General features: G+C 35.7%; 1 protein-coding gene and 1 long non-coding RNA gene across 2 annotated transcripts; one reads left to right on the plus strand and one right to left on the minus strand.

Annotated features, from left to right (window-relative positions):
- Positions 1 to 955: 955 nt before the first annotated feature.
- Positions 956 to 3,525, minus strand: LOC117413078 (uncharacterized). Its single transcript, XR_009310958.1, has 3 exons — positions 3,490 to 3,525; positions 2,423 to 3,198; positions 956 to 2,056 (listed from the first exon to the last, which is right to left on the minus strand). It is a non-coding gene; the product is annotated as an uncharacterized LOC117413078 (long non-coding RNA).
- A 5,849-nt stretch (positions 3,526 to 9,374) lies between these two features.
- Positions 9,375 to 27,685, plus strand: si:dkeyp-122a9.2 (uncharacterized). Its single transcript, XM_059009178.1, has 6 exons — positions 9,375 to 10,086; positions 16,879 to 17,302; positions 18,131 to 18,143; positions 18,649 to 18,679; positions 22,298 to 22,352; positions 24,094 to 27,685. The coding sequence occupies exons 1-6, from the start codon at positions 9,664 to 9,666 to the stop codon at positions 24,114 to 24,116; spliced, it is 969 nt and encodes a 322-aa protein (XP_058865161.1). The 5' UTR covers positions 9,375 to 9,663; the 3' UTR covers positions 24,117 to 27,685.
- Positions 27,686 to 27,821: the final 136 nt, after the last annotated feature.

Genomic DNA, 27,821 nt, shown 5'->3' on the forward strand with positions numbered 1-27,821 from the left:
GAAACAATTCACAACTGGTGTCCTTTAAATTAAAGTTGGTTTGAGCACTCTAGCTGCCGTGATTGGGGAGATACAGCCATTTTCATTCATGTCGGGTTAGTGTGAGTCGAATATCAAACGAATATCAAACGTCAAGCTAACTTTACCGCAGTCATTAACCGGCAGGTTACATTTTGACTTTATGAAGCAACATGAGTTAATTCTATAGTGTGCTGCAAAAGCTTTGGCCATAGCTGTAAGTTAAATGTTTAAAAACACACATTTCTGCCAGACTTAAACATTATTAGGTCGATATAGGGAATACAATTTGCGGATTATAATTATAATCTCATTAGAAATATAATCTAATGTATAGGATACTGCGTCATATTCGTCAAGCTTGTGCCAAAGACTTCACAAGGACCCAAACAAAAACTGTTAAAAGAACAATAGGGCAAAAAATCCTAACCCTAACCATTCCACGCAAACACCTGGCACGTGGGCATCTATTGGGTACTAAAGAGCCACCTGATATCAGTAAAGGCAAAAAACATTTTTTTATATATTTTATAAATATCTATAATTTCTTTAATATGCACATTTTATTTCTTTACTTGACCTAATACGCCTAAGGTTATGTTTAATTTTTAATTACTAATTTTGAACCTTAAATATAAAGATTAATGCTAACAGTTAGGTAAGGTAAATCAAGGAGTATGTTGTGTAATAATTATTTGTTTTATGTATTTTAACCTACTGCTGAAAAAAAATCTAGTTTGATAATGGTCAGGAATACAATTTGACCCATACGGAAGAACCATATATTTATAATACATGGAAATGTATATTGAAGTACTGGTTCATATATTTTAAATATATTGCTTTAATGTCCATATATTTGTCATACGCATTCATCATATATGACAAAATACCTTTTACAAAATATATGGTCAAATACATTGATTTGTATGCATGCTTTTGTGCTGACTGGTTATGCTGGGTATGAGAAACAACATGCATGTTGTACTGTGTAATACATCAATTCTAAAAATTCTCAGTGGAATACTGTACCTCACCCTGAAACAAAGAGTTTGGTCAAGTTCTTTTGCGATTAAAGTCTGATGTAAATCACATCTTCAAAATAACTTATGTAGTGATGGCATCTTCCAAGCAATATGGGATTTTCATTATACATTACAAAGTAATAATTAAAAAACCTTAGTAGCCAGTTAAAAACTACATACTATACTGCATGTGGGCCAGAGCTAGAATTTTAACTGCATATCACTTAAAAATTAAAATAAAAAAGCAAATAATAGCTTTAAAAAAACAACATGAAAAACATTAGACTTTCTTACTGTTTATTGTACATTTGTAGGTCAAATACATTGCACAGAAAAAACACATGGTAGTTTGAAACATGTATAAGCAGAGGCTAAAATTTAACAAGAATTTTAACAACTGCCTTTTATATACAACATTATTACAATTGTACCTGTGGCGTTTTTCATAAATCGAAAGGAACGGTAGTTCCTCGAACCAAGTTAGCCGTGGTGAGAGAACGGGAGTTCCTATCTATACAGTGTAAGATCTGAAAGAACATTTTCATAGCAAAAGGAATGCAGGATGCCTGGTCACTATCTGTGTACCAGCTGGCATAAACAATGTTATGTCACAGAATGTCTGTGACTGGAAGCCATGTCTATTTCTTACTACCTTTTGTGACAATTCAGGGTCCTCTAAAAATGCTTTGATCTGTGCATGTAAAGGCAAATGAAAGAAAAAGTTTCCTTCTTTCAGACTCCTTTGCTCTATCCATTCTTTCTCACAGTAAGTACGTTTCTTTACCTAAGTAAGATTCACAGAAATTGCAAACATGATGTATTTCTACAAAATATTTTAAACCTTCAAACGGTTTTTCTAAGTGGTACCAAGATTGTGGTACAGTGTCTTTACCAGCCAATAGATTAATAATGTCCAGCATGTCAGAGACTGCTTCCTTGGTAAGCTTGTGCTTCATTTTCAATGCCATGAGCAGCAGGCCATTCTGTTGTTGAGACGAATACACTTTGTCATCCTGAAACAGGGAAAGTGTTATTATTTATTATATATTTTAGGAAATGTATTTTATATCATGCACATATTCATCCCATAATTATATCCACAGTACTGAAATACAAAAAGTCACATTACAATCTTGGATTTGTGTGCAGTTCTGTAAGGCTACATTATTATAATGAGATTACAGTACAGTGTTTTTATACAAGTCCACATCTTTAAATCTACATTACACCCAAAACAAATTTACCCTTAGCCAACTTTCTATGATCCTTTTCTTTTGAAGAAAGAGGAAAGTGTCCTTCATTACCACTAAAAAGAATGCTGATTTAAAATACACTATGCAGTGGGTACTATAGGGTAAGACACAATAATATACACAAACCTCTTGCAGGTACTTTTCTTGTGTAGATTCATCAAGAGAATGAAAAGGTTCACTGCCAGGATTCTCAATGTCCTGTTCCTGTAATTGAAAAATATGCACATTTACATCCTATACAGTTTGTGGCTCTCCCCAAGCAATGGGAAAATTACACTATGCCATCATACTCGTCTCATATCATAGCACCATCACACTCATTTTCAAAGCTATCATGATTGATTCCTATTTTTTCATTAACATATTTATGTATTTTAACAATTAAACGTTTGGTAAGGCTATAATTAAATCTACATTTATAGTATTACAAATATACATGTGCTGCAATTATATTGTTTCTATTTAGTGTTTTGTAAAAGCTCTAAAATAAACATGATATTATTGAACAGATAAATTATTACAATTCATGAGCAACTATTAGATTAACATATTCCTGCATTTGTGCCTGTATACAGACGTTTATAGCTTTAAATGGTCACATTTATTTTAACAGAAACAGCAAAAAGGTAAAATTTAAATTTTAAAAAAAAGTTTATTAGATATATTACTTTATATAGCATTACACATTATACTACATTAGCACATAATAACAAAAATTACTAGCACTTTCCCGTGGTAAATGACTCAAGATCTGCATTCTCCTGTTCATTTGGGGTTATTTCAGGTTCCCGTTCTTCTGATAGATTACTGGATTCTGGTACATCAACGTCTTCATCAGTTTCTAGACTGTCATCATCTTCAATGTTGCTTACAGTACGAATCTCGTCATGTGTTAAAGAACCCTACAGACGCACACCCACACATAAACTGTAAATCAATTGCATTTAACAAAGTACAAAAAATATTATACACAGAATAAGCCACACAGTAATGTGCAATCAACTACCAAACACGGCCGTTTGAAAATGAACTACTTCCTTCAGAATTAATCCTAAATCATTTGTAGCGCTTTCTATTTATTCTACAATTAAAACAAATAGTAGATCTCGTTATTTCACTTGTTTTACTATCATTTTAACAGGTTTTAACTGTGCCTATATTATGTACAGCCTAGGTTGAAATACTTTACTCACCGTTGTTTCTGCTTGACTTGATTGTTCCTTGTTCCTATAAAATAAAAATAAAGGTTTAGAATATATACTATCGTATTATGACTGAACAGCTTTAATAAATAAAACACTAGTGAAGCTACTTGCCTTATCCTTTTCCATCGTCTAAGTGTTCTTCCTGGAACAGCCATTTGGTCAGCCAGGTAGCGTTTGTAGCCACGCTGTGCTGTGTGGTGATATCGTTTTTATTATAATCACTCATAATTTACAGCCCACGTGCCAGCCTAAAAAACTGTGTAAAAGTACATTGCATGGATTACTTAAATCACAAGCAGCCAACAATGAGAAACACATTATGTTAACACTACAGCAGCTCATGTGCGTTATGGCTGCTGACGTCGCACACAGCTCCTCCTACTTTCAGTTCCGTTGTCTGACAAATTCGCTTTCAAAACACTAAAGGAAACAAAATAATATATATTTATCTAGCCAAATTATTAATTAGAAACATAAAAGGGATCGGAGTTTTCATATTTCTTTTTTATTCGATTTATTTGTATTTATCTGGACGTCGTATTTTTTGGCCGACAGGAAGTGAAATCATCACACGTTTCGTGCTGACTTTCAGTTGGGAAGGTGCACAGAGAGACGGAGCAAGCATGTTCGCACTAGTAAAGTGGGTAAATGGCGACGATGACGGTAAATTGAGTGTAATTCCTACTGAGTGGATTAAATGATTTAATATAGAGGATTTTGAAGAAGAAGGCGACGAAGATGAGCGCCATTATGTCGCAGAGTGGAGAAGAGGGAGTAAACGACCACGTGAAGGATGGCAAGCTTTCGATTGTGAAGTGGAGAAAGTGGGAGGTTAGTATACCATATTTACCACAACTTTGAGATATAGAGATGCATTAGCAATTACGATCTTTGTAAGTAGTAAAAAATGGAAATACATATTTTAATCGTAGGTTGAAAAAAAAAAGTTAATTACTGTATCACATGAAGTCAAGAAAGGCCAGCAACAATAGCTATGGCCTAGTAGTAGTACTGCATCCCGAATTTTAGGTGACTGCTGTTAGATTCTCTGTATAAATTACTCATTTGGAAGTAATTAGAAAAAAATAAGCACACTACATAATTATAAATGTAGTAAAGTTATTATTATTTTTTAAATTTTAAACAACCAATATCTTCCTAGTTACTTTAACATGTAATACTTTTGAAATACAAGAAAACAACTTGTTGAGTATTGATTAATTATGATCCTTTCTGTTTCATTTTTAAGAAAGACAGTTGGAACTTGTTCAAATGCGTGATGCAATGACAAGAGCAGAAGAGACTCCAGCTTTGAAAAGAAAGAAATTTCAAAATAGCAGATATGCTGATGAATCCAGCAGTGACACCAAAGACACTCAAGTGTGCCAGGTAAACATTGCTATTTAACATTTCTGTTAAATTTTAAGACTGAACAACATACTACATTTATTTTAAGGTGTGATGCAAGGACCAAATCAAAACTTTGACCCACTAATCATAAGTTACAAATCTGGTGCTGATGGTATCTTTTTTTGTTTGTCACAAGGTTACAGTCTTCTACGCCTGAGGGAATCTGCCATTAATACTGGGTTTTAATTTGCAATTAGGCCCTAGGTAGGAAGCAGTATCTGTCACAGAAGGCTACAAGTGGACGCTGTTGTTGGTACAGTATTATTGAGTTCCGCAGTTATTTTAGACAGCAGTAAAAAAAAATGTTTTTGGTTTGTTTATTTAGAACTCAAAGACTAAAGCATCTGCAAAGCAACAAAGGTCTACTGAAATTCTGAATCAACTGACTAAGAAACCGCAAACTAATAAAGAGGATGGAGAGGTACAACAACTTAAAACTAAAATTCAAGAACTAGAACAGGAGAATAAGAAGCTCAAGGAAATGGTAGTTGGAGGTAAGCATTATTGTTTCAAGCAGAATAAATATAGTATAGCGTCAGGAGCATTATATTAATAAAGACTAATAAATAAGTTAAGAAATGCACATATTTGTGGAAAAAAACAAACTCCTGTTTATTCTGGAACCATACGTAAAACTGGCAAATTATTAGATTAATTAATTTAATTAATTAATTAATTAATTAATTAATTGATGATTGATTAAGGCGCTGCCCCTATGGGTTAAGACAATGGTATTGGTATCAACATCAACTGCGTTGTGAACCTGCCTTTACTTGATTAGTCCATACAATTGGTGATTTCTAATTGGGGGGGGTATAAAAAAAGCTTGCCGATTTCCAAATTTTGAAAAAGAAAAGACGAAGTAGAACAGAGAATTGCAAAGGTTTTCATAAAGCCGAATATTGTATAATTGCAGCTATCCCTGTGATATTGGACAAAATTGAGGAGCTAGGAAAGAGGGACAACTCTGGTCCTACTGACCACTCTATTGACAGTGAGGCAAATTGTCTTTGTGGAAGTCCACGGTATGCTGCGTCGTCTGCAGGATCAACTGTGTCCATATCCTCAATTCCTCAATCACAAGGAAATGGAAGACAACTTGACAAGGTAACAGTGTGTTGTATTACAGGCAGTGGTAACCAGTCTTTTATATATGTCAGTGAATCATTATCCTTTTTATAGCTTGCAAATTTAACCCAATTTAATTGAAAACTTAATATGAATTTGTAGAGCAGTAATTTAATTAGTTTTATTATACTTTACCATGACACTTCTGCAGTTCTTTAACAATTAATGACTTTTTGTTTTGGCTTGTACATGTCATCCACAACAGACAAGTAGATCATTATTGCGTTTGTGAGGACTGCATCATAGGCTTAAGCCCTTTTGACACTGGCACTCCGACCCGGGTCATGACACACTTATCGGTGACCCGGGTAATTTTTTTGCTACTGTGAAAGCACTTACCCGGGTAGGAGGCGACCCACTTCAGGAGGTCCGGGTCGAGCGAGGCGAAATGACGTTTTTTTTTTTAGTCTGCACATTGCGTTGTTGTCGCTCCTAACCCGGGTCGATAAACTGCAGTCTGAAACCTCTCGGCCGACCCGCTTGACACCGTGTCAGTGACAGTGTGAAAGCGGCTTTATTGTAACTGGGTTCTTGATGCTATAGAGGTCATACATGCTCACCCAAAACCAGACTCTTCAAGGTCAATTCTCAGTGGTGTATTTTACCTTATTGACAAGCACAGACTTTTAAAGGAGCCATAGATAGCATTAATTTTAAATCAAGGCTTATAAAGTCATGATATTTGCAAGGACACAATTTCCTAGAATCAAGAACAAGCTAGAGGATTACCCGAATCCTGGTTTTGAGAAAATGCCACATATTTATGTTTTTTTCTTGGTTTATTTGTTATAAAAATAAAACTTATTTCTTCTTTAAACAGGTGGAAATTCATCCAGGAAGTGGAGTGTATATAGACCAGCTGGCTTGGACAATAACAAATAAGGCTACTTCCTACACTTCATTTGTGAGAAATGCTATGCTCTCTGTGTTTGACATTGAAACTTTAGTAAAAAGTAATTTACGTGGTGGAAGTGGCAAACGACAGAAACATGGGGAACGGTGAGTGTTTTTAAGAGTTATTAATTAAATGCTTTTAAACCTTCTTTTTGTAGATGTCCATAATTTTTCTTCCATAGAGCCTATTTTCACTTAAAAATAGTTTTGAATTCAATATGTTTGTTATTATGTATGTATTTCTTAGCAGACATCCTTATCCAGGGCAACTTACAATTGTTACAATTATATCACATTATTTTTACATGCAATTACCCATATATATATATATATATATATATATATATATATATATATATATATATATATATATATATATATATAATATATATATATACTATAATTACTGTAGCAATCTAGGTATAGCACCTTGTTCAAAGGTACAACAGAAGGGTCCCCCACCTGAGATTGAATCCACGACCGTCTGTAAATAAATGTATGGTGCTATGAACAGGCTTTGTCCTGCACTCACTACTGTACTGGTTGACAATTGAATATGGATAGGTAAACACTAAAGAATTGCATTTAGTTCTCAATAAAAATGGGTTTCTTAGCATTCAAACATCGAAACAAACTGAGCTGGTCAGTAGTAAGAGTGTACAATTGTTTTTTTTTTTTTTTAACTTGCAAAAAATGGTGATTCATATAGTGCTTTTGAATGTTATATCTCAAGTATGTATTTTTTAAAAACTTTCTTTTCCTTTTCAGCTGCAACTCTGATGAAATTTCCACTTGCCACCAAATCACAGATTGGTTCTGTAATTAATGGGAAAATAGCTGAACTTAGGTATGGAATAAAGAAAAACGCACACAAAAATACACAAGGCTTTAATGATACTAACTGATACTGGTACTGGGCTTAGAAGTCATAAACTGTGTGGTAGTTCTAGTTCTGTTTTAGGTTTCCCCTGTATTTTATTTAGATGTTTAATTTCGAAAACAAATGAAACATCCCTTATTGAAGTTTTCCCTGTTGACTTTATTGTAATGTTTTTGCACTTTTACCATTGATTTACCTTACTTTTACCATGGTTTCCTACAGTTTTCAATTATTTTAAGATATCTTCAAATATTTCAATATGTCTGTTTGGCGAGCTACAGGGCCAAACTGCCAGTTAGAGATACCTTCAAATATTTGAAGGTATCTCTAAATGATGATTCGGCTTGCCGTAAGAAATAGTGTTAATTTACAGTAGTGTTATTGTATCTATAGTGATAATGTACATGTGTATATCCGAGAAATATTAGGGGATGAAAGTAATGTTTTTTTTTTAAGTAATTCAGTGAAACTCCGACTCTGTTTATAACAAGATTGTAAACAAGATTTTGCAGTCACTCAGATGAGGGCTCAAACTGATAACTGTTCAATAAAGTTTTATAAATTTATAAAATGGGTGCATTTTATTTATCGTACTACTGTAGCAGTCCACAAAACTTTGCAAACTGTTATTGCTTGTGAAGTGATCAATTTGTATTACTCTTTTCCTGCATCACACGTTTACATATGTAAATTCACATTTTTCCATATATGAGTAAATACATTACCAACACAACATTTTAATTATGATATCATACATTTATTGAAATATATATTTCTATATATGTTATTAATGTGTGTATATATATAATAACATGTATTAAACATATATTTTTGACATGATACCATGTATTCATACTATATAATAAATACATTTTAAATGTATGGTTCATATGTGGTTAATATATTATAAATATATTGTAAAAGTATGAAAACATGCAATATACCATGTATTCATACTATATAATACATACATTTTAAATGTATGTTTCATATGTGATTAATATATTATAAAAGTATGAAAACTATAATTAAACTACATATTTTTCATATATTGTTATTGTATTGTTACATATATGAAATCCGGCCAATTTCTATATATTAAAAATGTATTTAATATTTTTTTACATATATTATCCACTTAACATTTGAATATATTATTTTGTCATTCAATATATTTTAAATAATATATTAAACATATATTTTTCTTCCGTATGGGGACACATTAAACTATAAATAAATAGCATTACACTCGCCATTTTAATGAAAGTCCAGACCCTGTGGAGCTTTTTAAACACTGGATCATCTTTCTGCAGTTGTAGCTGTAACAGGTAGCGTGGCCAGTACTAACTGCACGTTATAGTTTGTATGTGTCAGTGACAGAAAAGGCAAACGCAATACATTGGTAAGCAGAATCAACATTTTGGAGATGATTATTGGAGGGGCCAGAGCCCCTGCTTGCACCCCCGCCCCCTCTTCCCCCGGATACTGGTTATATTTGACCAGAGAATGAAAACCGCACACAACGATGAAGTGCTAGTATTCAAATCTCCCTGCTGCCTGTCTCACAGCTGGGCGTGCACGTGAAGTGAAAGAAATTAAGGAGGCGTTCCGAAGAGACCCGAAGGGCTGTGGGATGAAAATATTTAGATGATGCAGGATGTTTCACAACACTAGCTGCCACTCAGTCTACTTAAGAAGAAATACATCTGCATTCGCTGTCAGTCAGAAATATCCAACTGCGACGGCGGCAACACCTAGCCTAATTAAAATCTCGACAGCGACCGACTCCTATGAAATTTGACTGACAACTCCGATTTACTGACAACACACAACAATCAAAACGTCCAGAGATGGATTTTTACAAATATTTAAACATCAAGGGATTTGACGTTAAAACATTGTTCTGGGCATTAACTGTCATGGTAATTGTACAGACAACTGAAAACATTATAGAAAAGGAATTCTTGTGCCCGTGTGACAGTAAAATAAAATCCATTTATGTTCTTTTAATTTTTTGTGCTCCGTTCGTTGTTCTAACTTGTTTCACTGCCACTTTGCAAACGAAAAGTAGAATCTGCTGTGGGAGTTTAAATCGCACGTTTTCTTGCAAAATATTTTTTAGTATTTTGTACCCAGGTTTTTGCTGGGTTGTCATTCTATTGCTAGATGGCAAGTATCTTGAATGTGCGGATTCAAAAGATTGCATGAACGGAACCTCGACAGTAAATGAACACATACCGAGAGCCACAGAATATAAAAAAGTTTGGTCTCAGGTAAGTGTTTTTTTTAATGCAGCTGATCTTTTATATTGTGCTGTATTCTTGTAAGTATTTTATATGAGAAATAACTTTAATCAACACATGCTAAGTTACGCCACACAAGGGAAATGCAAAGACAACATTTGTTTTACAAGTGAATTCATTACCTTATTAAACCAAAATTAAATGAAGAACAAAACACATGTTATGTGTTTAAAATGTATATAAGATTTTTCACTGTGCAAAATTGCATACAATCTTTTGTTCAGCCTTCCAGTTACAACAGAATTATGTGTTGGGAGTTTAAAAAATAAAGCCCCTGATTTTAAGTGTTGAGTGATAAATCTTAATTTAAAATCAATTGGGTGCAGGCTTTTCAGAACAATAAAACATACTAATAAGCTTTGGATAAAACTGTTATCACATCATTTCTAATAATCTGTTTTCAGAACATTTATGCAGTAAATGTCCACTAATACTGCCAAAAACGTAAGGTGCAATTGCAGTGTCTTTCAGCACTAAGGAATTAGGATAATTAAACAAACAGTATCCATACTGGAAAAAATGAAAACCGCCATATACACACAGTATATTTTATGTTATTCTTCCTAGACCTATATACGGGTATGTAGTGTTGAAATAGTTAAAACAAAATAATTCACCTTGGGGCCATTGATGCAAACTGTGCTACATTCATGTGGTCCGTGGAATATTTTGTTTTTCACCAAAGTGCTTTGTTTCTGTGTTGTCAACCGAAATGCAGTGTAGCCTACTGTGGTGGAATTTTCTGCATACAACCGAGCAGGCACCGGTCCCGTGCTGAGGGAACGATTGAGACAGAGACAAGTTGGAGCAAATTCACACTTTATTAGTTTGCAAACTGGAGCATTCAACAGAGTAACACAGACTCTGCAAGCAAGCGCTAAGGCGGCTCAAAAAACACTAAGTCAAACAGTTCCTTTATATAATCAGTTTTTGCACAGAGTTCATGACTTGTGGTAATTCTTATCTTCCTTAGTCAGCTCAAACCAACCTTGTGGTATTCTTGATACTGTTGTCTACCGACTTTTCTGATTGGTTGATTTTTCTAGTTGCTAGGGAGAGAGTGTCTATCAGGTCCCACAAAGTTGATTCCCCTAATACAAGAATATTAACTAAGTGACTGGGGAGAAAAGAGGAATTATCGCTGTCTCAAAATATTCTTTATATCTTTATCATTTGAGACAGTGTCCTATCCTCATGTCGCTGACTCATGCACTTCTCTGAAAACAGGGCTGCTGACCCTTGGCCACATTCCAGTGTGTTAGTTCAACATTGTAAATCTAATACTTTGTTAACATCAAACTTCATATAATATCATTATTCAGGTTATACAAATCACAGAAATCATCAAAACACATTAAATTAAAACTCTTCGTACGATTAGTCTAAATTACTATGATTAGTTCGAGTTATTCTAACACACCTACTGCTACTGCTGTCATCTTAAACAAAAAAGTATTACAAGAATAGCTTTACACAATTTGCCTACATCGTTAAAAATGGCTTAAGTACCAGTACAGTGCATTACACACATATTGGTTATACATCTGACAAGCTACTCATTTAAACAAAATGTAAATTAACATATCAAAAACACCAGAACACGAACTTGATATAATCAAACTCATAAAAGTAAATTGATGTATATGAATTCTTAACGTTGTGTCTGGTTCATTGTTTAGCTACATCCCAAAGACGTATATGATGATCCTGGTTTCATACCCTGGTGGCTTTTATTTGCGTGGGGGAAACAATCTTTCCCTGCACTACTCTCACTGAAAAAGAAATACGTAAATGAATTAATACATAAGATTTACAATCTGGATTTTATTTTAAAATAATAAAACATTGTACAGATCATCTCATACACGTTTCATTTCTATTATTATTAACAAATTTGTCAGTCTTCATGGTTTGATGGTTTCACAAATCGATGGGTTGTGCATGTCCAATAAATAACTAATGTCGCTTCTGTTAAAATCAAGTAAAGAAAAAGACTTTGTAATTGAAACACCACTGGGGTGCACTGTATTTTCACCTGAAGAGGGCGCTGTTGTCTGTGGCCTGAAAACCGACAACGGTAGACAGGTCCACAGCAATACCAACATAGGTACACAGTTCACAGAGCACTTGCAAGTGCAACAAAATAATATTCCATAATAAAAAGGCAAAAGCAAAAAAGAGAAAATAAAACACAGTAATCAAAACTACAAAGAAAAGGTAATGCACTCGGCAACGTTACCCTGACCGTCGCTATCCGTATGGCCCGGGTCTTCATCCTACATCCTACATTCTGCATTTTGGAATCCTGACTTTGGACTCTCTTTTTGCTAAATTGCATTAACTTTCATGTTGTACGCAGTTGTGTTTATGGGTAACATTTTGGTTTCATTTTGCTGTTGGGTCGTTATGGGAATTTTACATACTGCTACAATGTGTACCGGATTTAAAAGTACTGTTACAGTCCACATGTCATCTCTTTTGACAAGTGATATTTTCAGAATCATATAGTTCTGTCGAAAATATAGTACTGTACCTCTAAATGGAAGCCTAATTACAGTGCATATGGAAAGTCTACACCCCCTTTCAAAATGTTCACCTTCTGTTGCCTTATAACCTGGAATTAAAATGCATAAAATATTTTTTTTCATTGATCTACACATCCTACCCCACAACTTCCAAGTGAAAAATATATTCTACAAATTTGTAGAAAATTAATAAAAAATAAAAACTGAAATAGCTTGGTTGGATAAGTGTCTACCCCCCTTGTAATAGCAATCCTAAATTAGCTCAGGTGTAACCAATCGCCTTCAAAATCACACACCAAGTTAAGTGGCCTCCACCTGTGTTAAATTGTAGTGATTCACATGATTTCAGTATAAATTCAGCAGCTCCTGTAAGTTCCTTCTGCTGGGTAGTGCATTTCAAAGCAAAGACTCAACCATGAGCACCAAGGAGCTTTCAAAAGAACTCTGGGACAAAGTTGTTGAAAGGCACTGTGACGAAGTGCCCGCCCCTGTGTGTATTTTCTGTTTATATGTTTATATGTTTATATGTGTTGTGTGTAAATGTTGGGATATTGTTGTCACATGCACACTTTGACCAGTCTTGGTCATAAGAGTCTGTAGCAGACCCGTTTATATCCCGTGTACCAATCTATACACCAACATTAACATACGCACGCATACATACATACACAGAACACACAAATGCACACAGGGGCGGGGCACTTTGCCACACACGCGTTTAACCGTCACTGAAGTCAAAATTTTATAGGGTCAGATATGTGAGTGCTGACTGTATGGTAAAATCAAAAGAAAAAAAAACATTACATTTCTTGCCAGGTACAGTTTGTCTGAAATGCTTCCAAGTAGTAAAATTCACATATTTTGTTTTAAACATCCCAACAAGTACAGGCTTGACCATAAATTACACAACATGATTTCTTCTAATCCGCTAATACCTTAGCGACTGCGGTGTGTGTTTTTTTAACATTAATAGATTGCCAATTGACAATTAAATGTCAGGGTTGTTTATTAAGAAAGCAGTATCACTTATTTGCTAATATACAAAAAAACATAAACCTTAAATTTAAAAGATTAGTCTGTGCATTGCCAGAGGCTCTCTTGGCGGCCATTTCTTTGTAACCAATAGAAGATCAGCTTTTACCACAGCTAGCCAATTAGAAGTAATAGGGGTTGGACATAAACACTTTTTAAAATGTTTGTGGGACATTAACACTTTTTAAACATAATGATACTTTAGCTCATGTATACTACAGTAGGTATTTGTTTCATACTGTATTACCACCTATGTTTATTAGAAAAGTGCTCGGCTTTGTAACATGCTGAATAATACTGAATCAGACATAAAACAGTGGGTCTTGACATGCCACACAGGCACACAGATTTATTAAACACAGGTGATGCCACTATATTGTACAAAGTGCAGCAAGCCACAAATATTCTTCACACATTTCCAGGGCAATATTGCAGTATAACTCCAGATCTGTCGAAACGCCTGAAACGCATTGGAAGAATCATGCAACTCTCCAAACATATTTCTCTGCCTGTTGACAGGAATCTAGGCCACAAAAGAATTAAGCAGAGAATTTTTGTATCACAATTAGGACTTTTAAACACCAACAAACACCCCCACCACCATACAAAAAATAAATAAAAAATGAAATCATTGTTTATCCCTTAAACACTGGAAAAACACTGGAAATGGTTGCTCAATACATGTTGACTTGACCTCTTTCCTGTTTCCCGGTGAAAAAATAAATAAATAAAACAATCTACAGAAAAAAAAAATTCCCAGTGCAGTTTTCCTGACTTGTATCTCGCATTGATTCGTTCTGAATACTTTAAACCCACACCAACTAAAGAGAGGCAGAAAATTCCTACATTTCTGTTGGAGGATTGTACACACTTGCAAGATTTAAAACGAGATTACAATTACAGAGTTTAAAGCTACACAGTACACTCGCTATAACAAACCGTTATATTGAGCGGTTTGTTATATCGAAAGGAAAATCAAAGTGAAAGAGAAACTGTTGGAGTAAGTTAAGGAGATGAGATTGTGAATAAAAGTAGAATTAATGTACCTGTTCTTCTCGTATACGAATCTCATTTGGATTATATTATATATAAATGTGCAGTGTTCTGCCTTTGCTTTATCCCATTTGTTAAAGAATTAAACACGCAGTCTAAAAAACAAAAATCCCGAATTGAAGCTGAACTTTTATTCTAAATCAGTCTCACATGAATCGTTTCAAAGTGCAGCAAATCCTTCATCGAACATGCAAGAATCCCAAACTGAGTTTTTATTCCAGATCAACCCGACATGAAAAGTTCATCAGATCCTCCAAGTGTTTTTGTTGTTTTTTGTTTAATCAGTTTTGCTTTGCCGCATGGTTGCTGAACAAGCCAAAAAACAGAGTGCTTTTTGACGACCTCTATTCACGACAGAGAGATGCCTGCGTTACTCCTTTTTTCAAACGATCAATACAGTTTCCAGCTTTGTTGCAAAATAAAATGATTTTCTTTTCGGGGGCATAGTTACACAGTGCCTGGAGACCAGGATGTTGACAGTGTGTGTTTATATTATCTTTTTAGTTTATTTTTTTATTTGGGGTCCAGGGGCCAGATTCATCTGGCAAAATGTAAAAAAATGCCTAAACACACACAAATAAATAGAATATGTCCTTCACCATAAGGATTTTGTTGTGGAAGAATTAAAGAAGGTACAAGTGTGCAAAAACTGTTAAGTTACTATACATATTGTGACAAAAAAAACCCCCAAAAAACCAGCCATGATTTTTTAAAAGTAAGCGAAAACAATTCTGGGGTATCTACATAACACTCGAAAAATAGCTAAAAATGAAAACAGAAATGTTATTATTAAACACCAAATTAATAATTTTATTGAGAGCATACACAACAGCAAAGACCATACAAAACCATAAACCTCATTTGGACAGTTTTGTAAAGAATGGTCAAATATTGCCAAATCTAGGTGTGCAATGTTGGTAGAGACCTATCCCAACAGACTCACAGCTGTAATTGCTGCCAAAGGTGATTCCACCAAGTATTAACTCAGGGGGGTGGAGACTTATCAAATTATGATCTTTCAGTTTTGTATTTAATATATAATTTTTTCTCAATAAAAACTTTTTTCCCCTTAACAGTGTGGAGTACGGTGTGTAGATAAGTGGGGAAAAAATCCTCATTTAAATGCATGAAACTGAGGCACTGACACAACAAAATGTGAAAACAAATTCAAGGGAGTGTAAACTTTCTATAGGCACTGTATATGAAGGAAGAAAAACACACATATGAAAAATAGGCCACATTGTTATTTTTGACAATATGATTGCTGAAAGCATTGTCCTTTCTTTGTATTTAGTTAAATCCAGGTTAGATGCAAGTCCCTATATTAAAAGTGATGGGTCTGTATGTATAAGATTTTTTTTTGTTCATAAATTCCTCTTTTTGTGGTACATACAGGCCAGATTTGTGGAGTGCTTGGGATATTGTTGTCACATGCACACTTTGACCAGTCTTGGCCATAAAAGCCTGTAGCTCTTGCAAAGTTGCCATTGGCCTCTTGGTAGCCTCTCTGATCAGTCTCCTTCTTGCTCGGTCATCCAGTTTGGAGGGACGGCCTGATCTAGGCAGGGTCTTGGTGGTGTCATACACCTTCCACTTCTTAATAATCTTCTTGACCGTGCTCCAAGGGATATTCAAGGCCTTTGATATTTTTTTTATACCCATCCACTTATCTGTGCCTTTCAACAACTTTGTCCCGGAGTTCTTTTGAAAACACCCTTTCGTGCTCATGGTTGAGTCTTTGCTTTGAAATTCACTACCCAGCAGAGGAAACCTACAGGAACTGCTGAATTTATCCTGAAATCATCTGAATAACTACAATTTAACACAGGTGGAGGTCACTTAACTTGGTGTGTGATTTTGAAGGCGATTGGTTACACCTGAGCTAATTTAGGATTGCAATTACAAGGGGGGTGGACACTTATCCAACTAATTTTTATCCAAAAAATTTCAGTTTTTATTTTTAATTAATTTTCTACAAATTTTTAGAATATTTTTTCACTTGGAAGTTGTGGGGTAGAATGTGTAGATAAATGAAGAAAAAAACCCACTGTTTTAATGCATTTTAATTCCAGACTATAAGGCAACAAAAGGTGAACGTTCTGAAAGGGGTGTAGACTCAATATAATTCTGTCATTTTTTCTTCTTTTGACAGGTTGCTGGATTATGTTTGTTATGCGTCATGTCTCTATGTTTCTTAATCTGCTCCTTTAGCTATAGCTGTAGCATTACTCCCAATTACAACGAGCAACCTTCTGAAGATACAGTTCACAATGCGTTCATTACGAGCATGTATCATAACCAGATGGAAGATCAACTTGAGGAATGTCTGAAGACCTTCACAAAGGAAAAGTGCAAAGCTGCAATCGATCAACTTAATAGACAGTTCTATAAAGAAAATGAAAGTTATAAAATTGACAAAAATCTTAAATACCTGGAACCCAAAGACATAACCGTGGACGAAGTTGCCAGAATAATCTCACGTTTTTCTCACTCGTCTGCAAATCAAGGGATTTCAAACACACCTAGAATTAACCAGCCGGCAAATCCAGGATCTCCAGAGAATATTCCACTCATGGGTGATTATACTTACGGAAGATTATATAATTGTCTTACAATGCATGTAGATATTATTAATAACTAAGTGTATTAGCACAGGGGTCTCAAACTTTATTTTACTTGAGACCCACCTGTTCAGCTTCATTAGGCACTGCGGCCTATTAGCACTTAATAAGGAAATTGACAAATTAAAAACCTGTTTAAACCTGAAACACTGTAAATCAATCTAAATTGATTGAATCTTAGATTTTCTTCATTTATTGTTGCTTTTCGTCATTATACCTAGAAGAAATACACAGAATGTCGTTGTGAGCTCGCTCTCGCTAGCTACAATATACAGCGTAAATGAATATCCGCTAGAGGGAATCAGATGATTCGAAGGCATTTGCCAACCACTCCCACCTTTCACTTCCAGAGCTCGGCATCTCTACGAAATCAAGCCACCCTGACCCAAAACCAAACCCAAACCCAAACCCAAACCCAACCCTAACCTTAAGCAACCCCAGCCCTCAAACCTAACCTCAAACCCAATACCTAACCCTAAAACTAACCATTAAGAATCATCTGATGCCCTAATGACACTTTCTTGCGGATATTTCTGTGTGCTGCGCTGTGCTATAAATGCATGCGCACGTCTACACATGCGCTCGCCCCCGCAGAGCGTCACTACAAACAAAACAAACTATGACAGAATTTAAAAAGTTTGTTATCTTTTTACTGAGTATTTTGTATTTTTAAAAAAACATCCTTCTTGCAATATTCTTCTGACCTTTTCATTAAAAAAAATATGCACATTTCACCATATTTACACAGATTACAAGTAACTTTTCTTAATTTTTCTTTCACAGATAACCCAGCAACGTAAGTACACAGATTTACATACTTTTGCAATATGGTTTAAATGTACAATTACAAATTTAAAGTACAAGCAGTTAGTACAGTTGACGTTTTGTTCCAGTCCTTTCAACACTGTTAAGTCCTTCTTGACCAGTGCAATGTTAAACACACTACGATGAAACAGCAATGTTAGCTCTCGTGGTTTTTACTAGTGAAGGATGGAATTAACAACTCCCTTACAATTTCCCTATGCATATGATATCTTAATTAACCAAACCCAATCTAACGATCTGTTTATTCATTCCCCCAGCCTTGAAATCCAGGTTTTAATTAGATTTACTTTCTATCAGGAAAACCTCCCCATCGCTTAACATTGTGAGCGCGCCCGGCTTCCATTACGCTTGTTGGCTGCAGGTGCTTGTCCGTTAAGAGCTCCAGGCACGCGCTCATTCTGTAAACCTGGCCCCTGTACACACTCTGTTTTTATTTAATACTACAAAAGAAAGCATAGTTTTCCTTTTGCTTACAGGCACTCTCCCCCGGGAACAGAGTCCACAGAGGTAAGTACTATATAGTTTTGTTTTGGCTTGCTGTTGAAAGCCTGCATTTTGTCAGCGTCTATATTAGGGTTAGCTTCTTCCCCTTGAAAATTGCATCTGAGCGCCACTTTCGTTTTTTTTTTCTCGAAATCGTCAATTTCGTTTTGTCGAGCTTGGTTAACTTCTTTAGCCAGGGTGACATAAGGGTCCAGCTGTAATTTTTGACAGTTTAACATCAGAGAGACCCACTACCAGCCTATCTCGTATAACTACTCATAAAGATCCCCATATTGTCATATGTTCAGCTTCCCATGCAGAGCAGTAATGAAGCTATCAACAGTTTCCCAGCTCTTGCCGTCTCTGGTTAAACTTGGCAATTTCAAAGATTGTGTTGCGCCATACAACAAAGTGTGTTTCTAGCGCTTTTTTTAACCTTATCATAGTCTTTCTTAATATCGTCTTCCAATATATGTAGATAGCCCAATATATCGTCTGCTTAATCGGCCATAGTTTTAAATTAATGTTTTTACATCAATATGTGAGTCTTTTTCACGTAAACCCGAAGTTTCTCAAAATCTCTCAAATTGGCGTATCCATTTTGGCCATTCTTCAGTATTACTGAAAGGAAACGTTTCCGATGGCACTATGTGGAAAAACTGCCGCCATCGTAGTCCTGCGTTACTGCAAGGCTGTGTGTTTTCTTAATTTGAACTCTTTTCAAAGCTCACTCAGCTGTCTTCTCTCGCTCTCTTTTGGTTTCTTTTAGAAGCTAGAATAGTTTTTCTGCTCTCTTCCGCTCACTTCTATCGCCATGTGTAATAACTAAAGAGGACGGGAGCTGGTATATAAACTAAACAAACTGGCTTTTTAAATTAACTTTCACATTCCCAACCCCGAAGTAACATCCCCAATCCCCTAGATGGCAGTGTTCAGTACAGACACTCAGTAATCCTATGTTAACTCAAAACATCCTAACATTACAGCACCACGTTTTCTATACTTTTGTTACTTCAACTCAAGCCATTATTTTGGTATCACGCTAGAAATGCATTTCCGGTTCAGCATGTATCAGTAACAGTCTAGGAATCTCTGAGTAGTTGTTAAGAGAGTTTGTTTAAACTGTGCTGCCTGTCGCTTCTGAAAGTTCTGACTGTGCCTCCCACTGTCTGCCATTCAGTCCTGGGCCTCTCTCAAGCAGAGAATTGTGTTTTGGTGATGTAGATAACCCTAATGCCCACTAATTGGAGTCGAGACTCATTTCATTTGTGTGACCCGAGCAGCTAGAAATGCAGGTTATTTCTTAATATAGTACACGATTTAAGTGGCTGTCTGTAATAAATCAACATGCAAGACATTGCAGAGATGGAAATGAGACTCCTATATTAAGTTGTGAGAGGTTTGTCCATCCTTGAACATGTGGAATGTTTAAAAGAATGGCATGGATGGATAATGTTCTAATTGAGCCTGCAGTACATTTAGAGTAGTTTTGGTTGTCTGTTATCTCCAAGGTGAAACTATTTTAAAAGTTTACCTTATTGCACTAATATTGCATACTGAGCATTAAAAGAAACTTATCACTTATATTTGAGCATCTATAGAAACTTATATTTAGATAAAATTCACTAAATGTGATCAAAAAATGACAAACTCTGTTTTAGAGCAGGTGCAGTGACTTTTTATTGTGCTGATTAACAGTTGACATTTTACTGTCTAAAGTTATGGAGGGACTGGGGATACTGTGAAAGTCACAGGCTAGTAGCGTGTGTGACCACCGTTGGAAGCAATACAAGCAGTACATTTGCGACGCATGCTTTGCACCAGGTTTCGGATGCTGTCTTGTGGAATCCTGGCCCATTCCTCTTGTAGTGTCTGGATAAGCATCTGCCTGTTCAGTAGTCTCCGAGCCCTAGAAGCCACACGTCTCCCAGTTCATGGCCTGTCATTGACAGAGTGTGTCTGATTATACCGTCTCGCCAGGTTTGAAATTGCTGGCTGTGAGCACCCAAGACAGTGAGCCACAGTACACTGCCCTAGTCCAGCCTCCAATATGCCGATTGCACGAAGGCGCTGCTCTCTTGACAGACGTGGCATATTGGTGTGTTTTTGTGATTTCCTTTATTGCTTTTATTCAAGCTTGCAATTCAACAGCTGAAATCACTCCATATCCAGTGCCCAATCAACTGTCTCACTAATTAGGTGATTAAGTGCATATACTTCAGTCATAGTCACTCAAGCGTGTCATGATCAAGGATGAACTATTGAGTTATTATTATTATTTATTATTATTATTATTATTATTATTTATTTCTTAGCAGACGCCCTTACCCAGGGCGACTTACAATTGTTACACGATATCACATTATACATTATTTCACATTATACAGATATCACATTATTTTTTACATACAATACCCCATTTATACAGTTGGGTTTTTACTGGAGCAATCTAGGTAAAGTACCTTGCTCAAGGGTACAGCAGCAGCAGTGTCGCCCACCTGGGATTGAACCCACGACCCTCCGGTCAAGAGTCCAGAGCCCTAACCACTACTCCACATTTTTTTTTTCTTTTCGAAAATAAATGTGTTATAATAGTGAAGTTTATTTTGATGCTTGGTATATTATATTTTATTGTATACATTACAGTAAGTAATAGAGCTATGTATCATACAGAAAGGTTTTTTGTCCACATCCAGGCTGATGTTGTTTTTTCCACCTGTTTCTTTCATATATTGTGTGGCATTCTTCGTGTGCGTGCTGCGTATGGTAAAATAAGCTATGGTAACAATTAGTTATCTCATTTTCAGTTTACTAAAAACAAAAAATTATGAAAACATTCTGCAGCAAAAATACTCCTACTGTCCTTTCTTGGAGCTTCTTAATTTATCTTCCAAGGATCTTTCACCTTATCCTTATAAAAAAAAAAAAAAAGAAAAAACCTGCCTCCCAAGCCCATCCCACCACCTTGCCTCCCCTCTTCCATAATCCTGAGAGTCTCAATGCTCCTATTGCATAGCAGATTCACCCATTCCAGATTTTATTACGAGCCTGATTAGCTGTAAAAAGCTCAGTTGTGTCTTATTAAACTCCTAGAAAAAACAGGAATGGATCAAACCGCTATGCATCGGGAGTCTTATTTTCATACGTGTTTGAAAAAGAAAAAATAAAAAAATAGAAATTTGAAATGCAGTGGCATATATATGTACAATTTATTTTTCACACAACAATTATAAATCACAACAAGGTAGTCAAAACTAGCAAAACTGTATGTGTGCATGCAATATTTTGCTATTTATTATTATTATTATTATTATTATTATTATTATTCTTTAACAAAAACATAAAAGATAATCCAGGGGTTCCCAAGTAGGCTCCAGGAACCCTGATAAAGTAACGTTTCCCTGGGATCAGTTTATTTACAGTTAGGTGTAACACTTACCAGTCATTATATATACCAGGCCCCAGAGTTTATAAATCTACTTTATAAATTCAAATTTTACTTGCCGTAGTTTGCAAATAAAGTAAGGAACCCCAGAAGAACTCTTAATATTTATGTGGATTACACACCTTGTCATTCTTTGCAGCCAAGTTTTTCTGCCTTCTCAATATGTTTGCTAATTTTGCTCTCTCTCTCTTGTTCAGAACCCGGCATCTAGCTCTGGGGCAACTAGCTCTGGGGCAGCCAGCTCTGGGGCAGGTGAGTCGTGTGGGTAATAGTGCCCAAACAATTCCAATTCAATACAGTAATGTATATTTATTTACTCAAATAATAACAATCCCCACCCCCTTATACCAGCAATGGTATGGGGGAGTGAAATACGGTGGGTTACAGTCCCAAAATAATAACACTATAATAATCCATCAATTCCACTTTCGTGCACGGGAAAGTGCTCCGGGGGTTGGCTGGGTCTGTGCTGTGCAGGGATAGTGGTGCTCCAGGGTGTGAGTGCTGGCTCCGTAGCTGCACCTCCCAAACCTCTACTCATCTGCAACAAAAAAATAAGACGCAGCACTCGGGCATGTTAGTACATTCAGTGTAAGGGCCGTACTCGCATAGCTGCCAAACTCCTCCCTGTGATCAGCCCGGCCCCACGGTCTATTCAATCGTTGCGTGCCTTGCAGCTGATCACAATGGGCTTGTTTAGCAATCTCACAACATTATGCTTTCTTCAAAATGTCTGACTTCCATTTTCCCCCCTACCATCGAGTTGACCCGCCTATGGGAACGCGTACTACCAACTTTATACAGTGCCCTTTCTGGTTGGGAGGGAGACTAGCAGCTCAGATTCCTTCTCTCCCCGTCACATAAACCCAGAGAAATACCACCACGTGGCGAGTCCTACGGAGACACTAGATACATTTATACATTTGTCACATTTAGATGAACAAGGATTATTTATATTTTTAAGTAGTGGTTCAGACTAAGACCTAATTAAAAAGCACTTTAATTTAATGAAAATAAATGTAACTGTTTTAGAAGGAATACACATGTTGTCCCTAATCTCAAAAATATGTTAACAGGACAGCCGAATAACATAAGTGGGATATTTTTTAGTACTTTTGACAATTAAAATACTTTTCCATTAATACAAAAGTTTTTTATCCATATATGCATAACTAAGTCACACTTTTTTTATAGAGAAAAAACTTTGCATTAGTTCTAGTGAAAAATGCATGATAAACTTGCTTAGGGTATTCATTAGCGCATTTTATTGATGGTGCCATAATCTGAAGTACATAGAGGTTGTCTGTCTGTTACACTTATGTTACACTTATGTTAACATAAATTAACAGAACTTCTTAACCAAATCTAATGAAACTAGGGCATTCTTTATTGAGACTACCAAAGTTTTGGGGATATTCAAATGTCAAGCCCAAGGCATCTGTGTCAGCAAGTACCATAAAGCAGTATTGCTGTTGTCATTTAGCAGATGGTTTTTATCCAAAGTGACTTAGACTAGGGGGTGAACTACACATCACAACTGCTGCTGCTGAGTCACTTACAATAGCACCTCGGTTTTACGTCTCATCCGAAGGATGTAGCATAAGGGTACATAATGACCTTTTTATTTGTTACATGTTCCCATGTGTTGCTACAACTGTTTACGTTAGGTGTGTGTATTGTTTTAATTTGTTCTTTTTTTTTTTTTTTTTTTACATTTTGACCACTTTTTTTTAAACTTTTAAATTGCATTCCCTACCTCAAGATGGCTTCTCATGTACCTGCATTGACCTTTCAGAACTACATTTCCCATCATCCTCCTGCTCACATATGTAACTGAGATGGATTTATCAGTGAGCAGGAGGATGGTGGGAAATGTAGTTCTGGTCAAAATGTAAAAAAATAAAATTGCTTGAAAAGTAATTTGCTTAATTGTGGACCGGGATTGAACCTGGAACCTTGCAGTACAATTGTAGTGTTTGTTTATGTTCCACAGCTTTCAGAGAAGAACATTTGTAATCATGACTCCAAGGTGCGGTACGTACAGGTCCCCATGGATGAGGTCAAGACCAAAATTGAGACAGAGACCGGATATGTTGAGACCAGTATATATGCAAACTACATAGAAAGTAATATTCATTATGCTTCATTATCGCTTCAAATTATTTTCTCATGTTTTCACTTACACACATTATAGGATTGTGCTTTTAAAATTGCTTAATCTTTTACATCAGACTTTTAGAAATAATGAAGCAATAAAATGCATTAACTTTTAAATATATTATTATTAATACAAGTATGATATAAAATTAAGTATAGGCTGAAGAATTGTGTTTACTTCTCAAATTGGATTAGCAGAAGACACTGGTATAACCAGATTACAGTACTGTACTATATTGTGTACATTATGCTTGAAATTACAAGCACAAATAATTATAGGAAAATCTTTTGTAGCAAAAGTTTTGCTTTTGTGTATGAGGAAAAAATGTTACAAGAAATAGATGTCTACAATTATTTATTTCAGTATTTTTTCAAAACTCCATTTTTTTTTTTTTTTTTTTTAATTCTAATCAAAAGTATGCAAACCCTGACAAGGAAAATTAAATGAACAGCTAGTTGAGGCACTTTTAGTAACAATAACCTCTTAATGATTAGGATATCTGATATAGGCATGATTCTTTAGTGATTTTTAAATTAATTGTTTAATCATACACCTGACTATATGCCTACAAAATCCCTGACTTTGTGCAAGTGTACCTAGAAGAATTGATGCTGTTTTGAAGGCAAAGGGTGGTCACACCAAATATGGATTTGATTTAGATTTTTCTTCTGTTCACTCACTTTGCATTTAGTTAATTGATAAATATAATCTATTAACATGTCTATTTTTGAAAGCATTCTTACTTTAGAGCATTTTTTCACACCTGCCTAAATCTTTTGCACAGTACTGTATATATAATTGTGATGGGGTGCCAGCTCGCCCCTATAATTTGTGTTGTTATTATTTTGCAGGGAACTAGCAAAACAAGAGTTCAATTGGGCAAGTCTACAATACATAAAATGGAGGCAAACAATTATCTATGCCAATGCTAGACACAGGCGAATAAGGGAGAGCTATACACAGTATTACTGATCAGGATACATTTATTAATTCCCTGTTAAAAACCTCATACACAAACTGAGCGAGGGAGAAAAAAGAAAACAAGTGGGAAACAACTAGCATTAAAGGTCTATCTGCTATTTTGTTCCTTCAAGAAGCACCAATAGGAAGTACAAAACCAATTGAGACTAGAAACATTTAGAACCAGGGAAGTGCAAGAGAAATTAGAACTGTTTTCCATTTTCTAACTTTTCTGAAATTAGGTTCTGCATTATCATATTGAAATATCTAACACCTTGTAGACAATACTATCATAGCATCAAAGGGTTTGAATACTTTTGAATCAGAATTTTGCAAAAAAAAATGCTGAAATAAATAATTGTAGACATCTAACTTTTTCTTCCTCATCCACAAAAGCAAAACTTTTGCTACAAAAGATTTTTCCTAAAATTCGTTGTTTTTTAGAAATTTCTAGAAATTGTAGGTTTCCATTGGGGTATGTAAACTTTTGACCACAACTGTGTGTGTTGTGTATGTATGTGTGGGTATATATATATATATATAGACGTGCTCAAATTTGTTGGTACCCCTCCACAAAAAACGAAGAATGCACAATTTTCTCTGAAATACTTTTGTCAGTTTCAAGTTAATTGACATCCACCATTGTTTATTCCATATTTAATAGAAATCTGACTTTGCTTTTGATTTTTTATTCAACATAATATTGTAAATAATAAAACAAATGAAAATGGCATGGACAAAAATGATGGGACCGCTAACCTAATATTTTGTTGCACAACCTTTAGAGGCAATCACTGCAATCAAACGTTTTCTGTAGCTCTCAATGAGACTTCTGCACCTGTTAACAAGTAGTTTGGCCCACTCTTCCGGAGCAAACTGCTCCAGCTGTCTCAGGTTTGATGGGTGTCTTCTCCAGACTGCAAGTTTCAGCTCTTTCCATAAATGTTCAACAGGATTCAGATCAGGACTCATAGAAGGCCACTTCAGAATAGTCCAATGTTTTGTTCTTATCCATTCTTGGGTGCTTTTAGCTGTGTGTTATGGGTCATTGTCTCAGTCACAGGTCATGGGTCCTCCAATAGGATAGAGCTTTCTGACACTGGGCAGTACATTTCGCTCCAGAATGCCTTGATAGTCTTGAGATTTCATTGTGCCCTGTACAGATTCAAGGCACCCTGTGCCAGGCGCAGCAAAGCAGCCCCAAAACATAACCGAGCCTCCTCCATGTTTCACTGTAGGTATGGTGTTCTTTTCTTTAAAGCTTCATTTTTTCATCTTTGAACATAGAACTGATGTGACTTGCCAAAAAGCTCCAGTTTTGACTCATCTGTCCAAAGGACATTCTCCCAGAAGGATTGTGTCTTGTCAATATGCATTTTAGCAAATTCCAGTCTGGCTTTTTTATGTTTCTTTCAAAAGTGGAGTCCTCCTGGGTCTTCTTCCATGGAACCCACTTTCGCTCAAAAAGCAACTGACGTACCTTCACCTTGGAGTTCAGCTTGTATCTCTTTGGCAGTTATCCTTGGTTCTTTTTTCTACCATTCGCACTATCCTTCTGTTCAATCTGGGGTCGATTTTCCTCTTGCGGACGCGCCCAGGGAGGTTGGCTACAGTTCCATGGACCTTTAACTTCTTAATAATATTTGCAACTGTTGTCACAGCAACATCAAGCTGCTTGTAGATGGTCTTGTAGCCTTTACCATGCTTGTCTATTTTCTTTCTGATCTCCTCAGACAACTCTCTCCTTTGCTTTCTCTGGTCCATGTTCAGTGTGGTGCACACAATGATACCAAACAGCACAGTGACTACTTTTCTCCATTTAAATAGGCTGAATGACTGATTACAAGATTGGAGACATGTGTGATACTAATTAAAGAAACTAATTAGTTTGAAATATCACTATAATCCAATTATTTATTATCTTTTCTAAGGGGTACCAACAAATGTGTCCAGGCCATTTTAGAATATCTTTGTAGAATAAGCAATAATTCATCTCTTTTCACAGCTTCTTTGCTTTATTCTATGACATACCAAAGGCATGCAAGTATACATGATAAAATAGCTTTTAATTTCATCACTTTTCAGGAGGAATGAAGCATTATTTCAATGAGCTGTACGGGTACCAACAAATTTTGTTGTTTTCATTTATGTTTTATTAGAATTCTTGTTTGGTTTGGATCAGCAGGGAGGGGGTTAATTGGTTAATTGTTAATTATTGGTTAATTGGGCTCCAGCCACAGACTATAAAAACCAGAAGAATACCTTTGTTTGGGGAGTGTGGTTTGGTAGACAGACAGACAGACACAGAGTAAGGGTTGTTTGTAAAAGTGTATAGATACCTGTTTACTTTGATTTATTTGTTCCAGTGTTTTGTTGAAAGCCTTTGTTTCATGCTTAAACCTTTTGTTTGGCTCTTGTGCTTTTTTGTTTGTGTTTTTGTCAATTAAAGTGTTTTTGTTTCACTGCATTTTCTGTCTGAGTCTTCCCTCTGCGGCTATCCTGCCACAATAATGTACAGTGTATATACAGTACATGACTACAGTACATTTAGCCGGGGGAGGGGAGGGGAAAGGGGAGGAGGGGAGATAGGGGAGGGAGAGAAG

Source organism: Acipenser ruthenus, chromosome 38 (assembly GCF_902713425.1).
Source record: "Acipenser ruthenus chromosome 38, fAciRut3.2 maternal haplotype, whole genome shotgun sequence".
In the NCBI taxonomy this organism is placed as follows: Eukaryota; Metazoa; Chordata; class Actinopteri; order Acipenseriformes; family Acipenseridae; genus Acipenser; species Acipenser ruthenus.

Coding starts and splice junctions, on each gene's coding strand:
- si:dkeyp-122a9.2 (XM_059009178.1), top strand. CDS start 9,664: ATGGATTTTTACAAATATTTAAACATCAAGGGATTTGACGTTAAAACA. Junction 10,087..16,878: donor ATAAAAAAGTTTGGTCTCAG/GTAAGTGTTTTT, acceptor TTCTTTTGACAG/GTTGCTGGATTATGTTTGTT. Junction 18,680..22,297: donor CGGGAACAGAGTCCACAGAG/GTAAGTACTATA, acceptor TCTCTTGTTCAG/AACCCGGCATCTAGCTCTGG.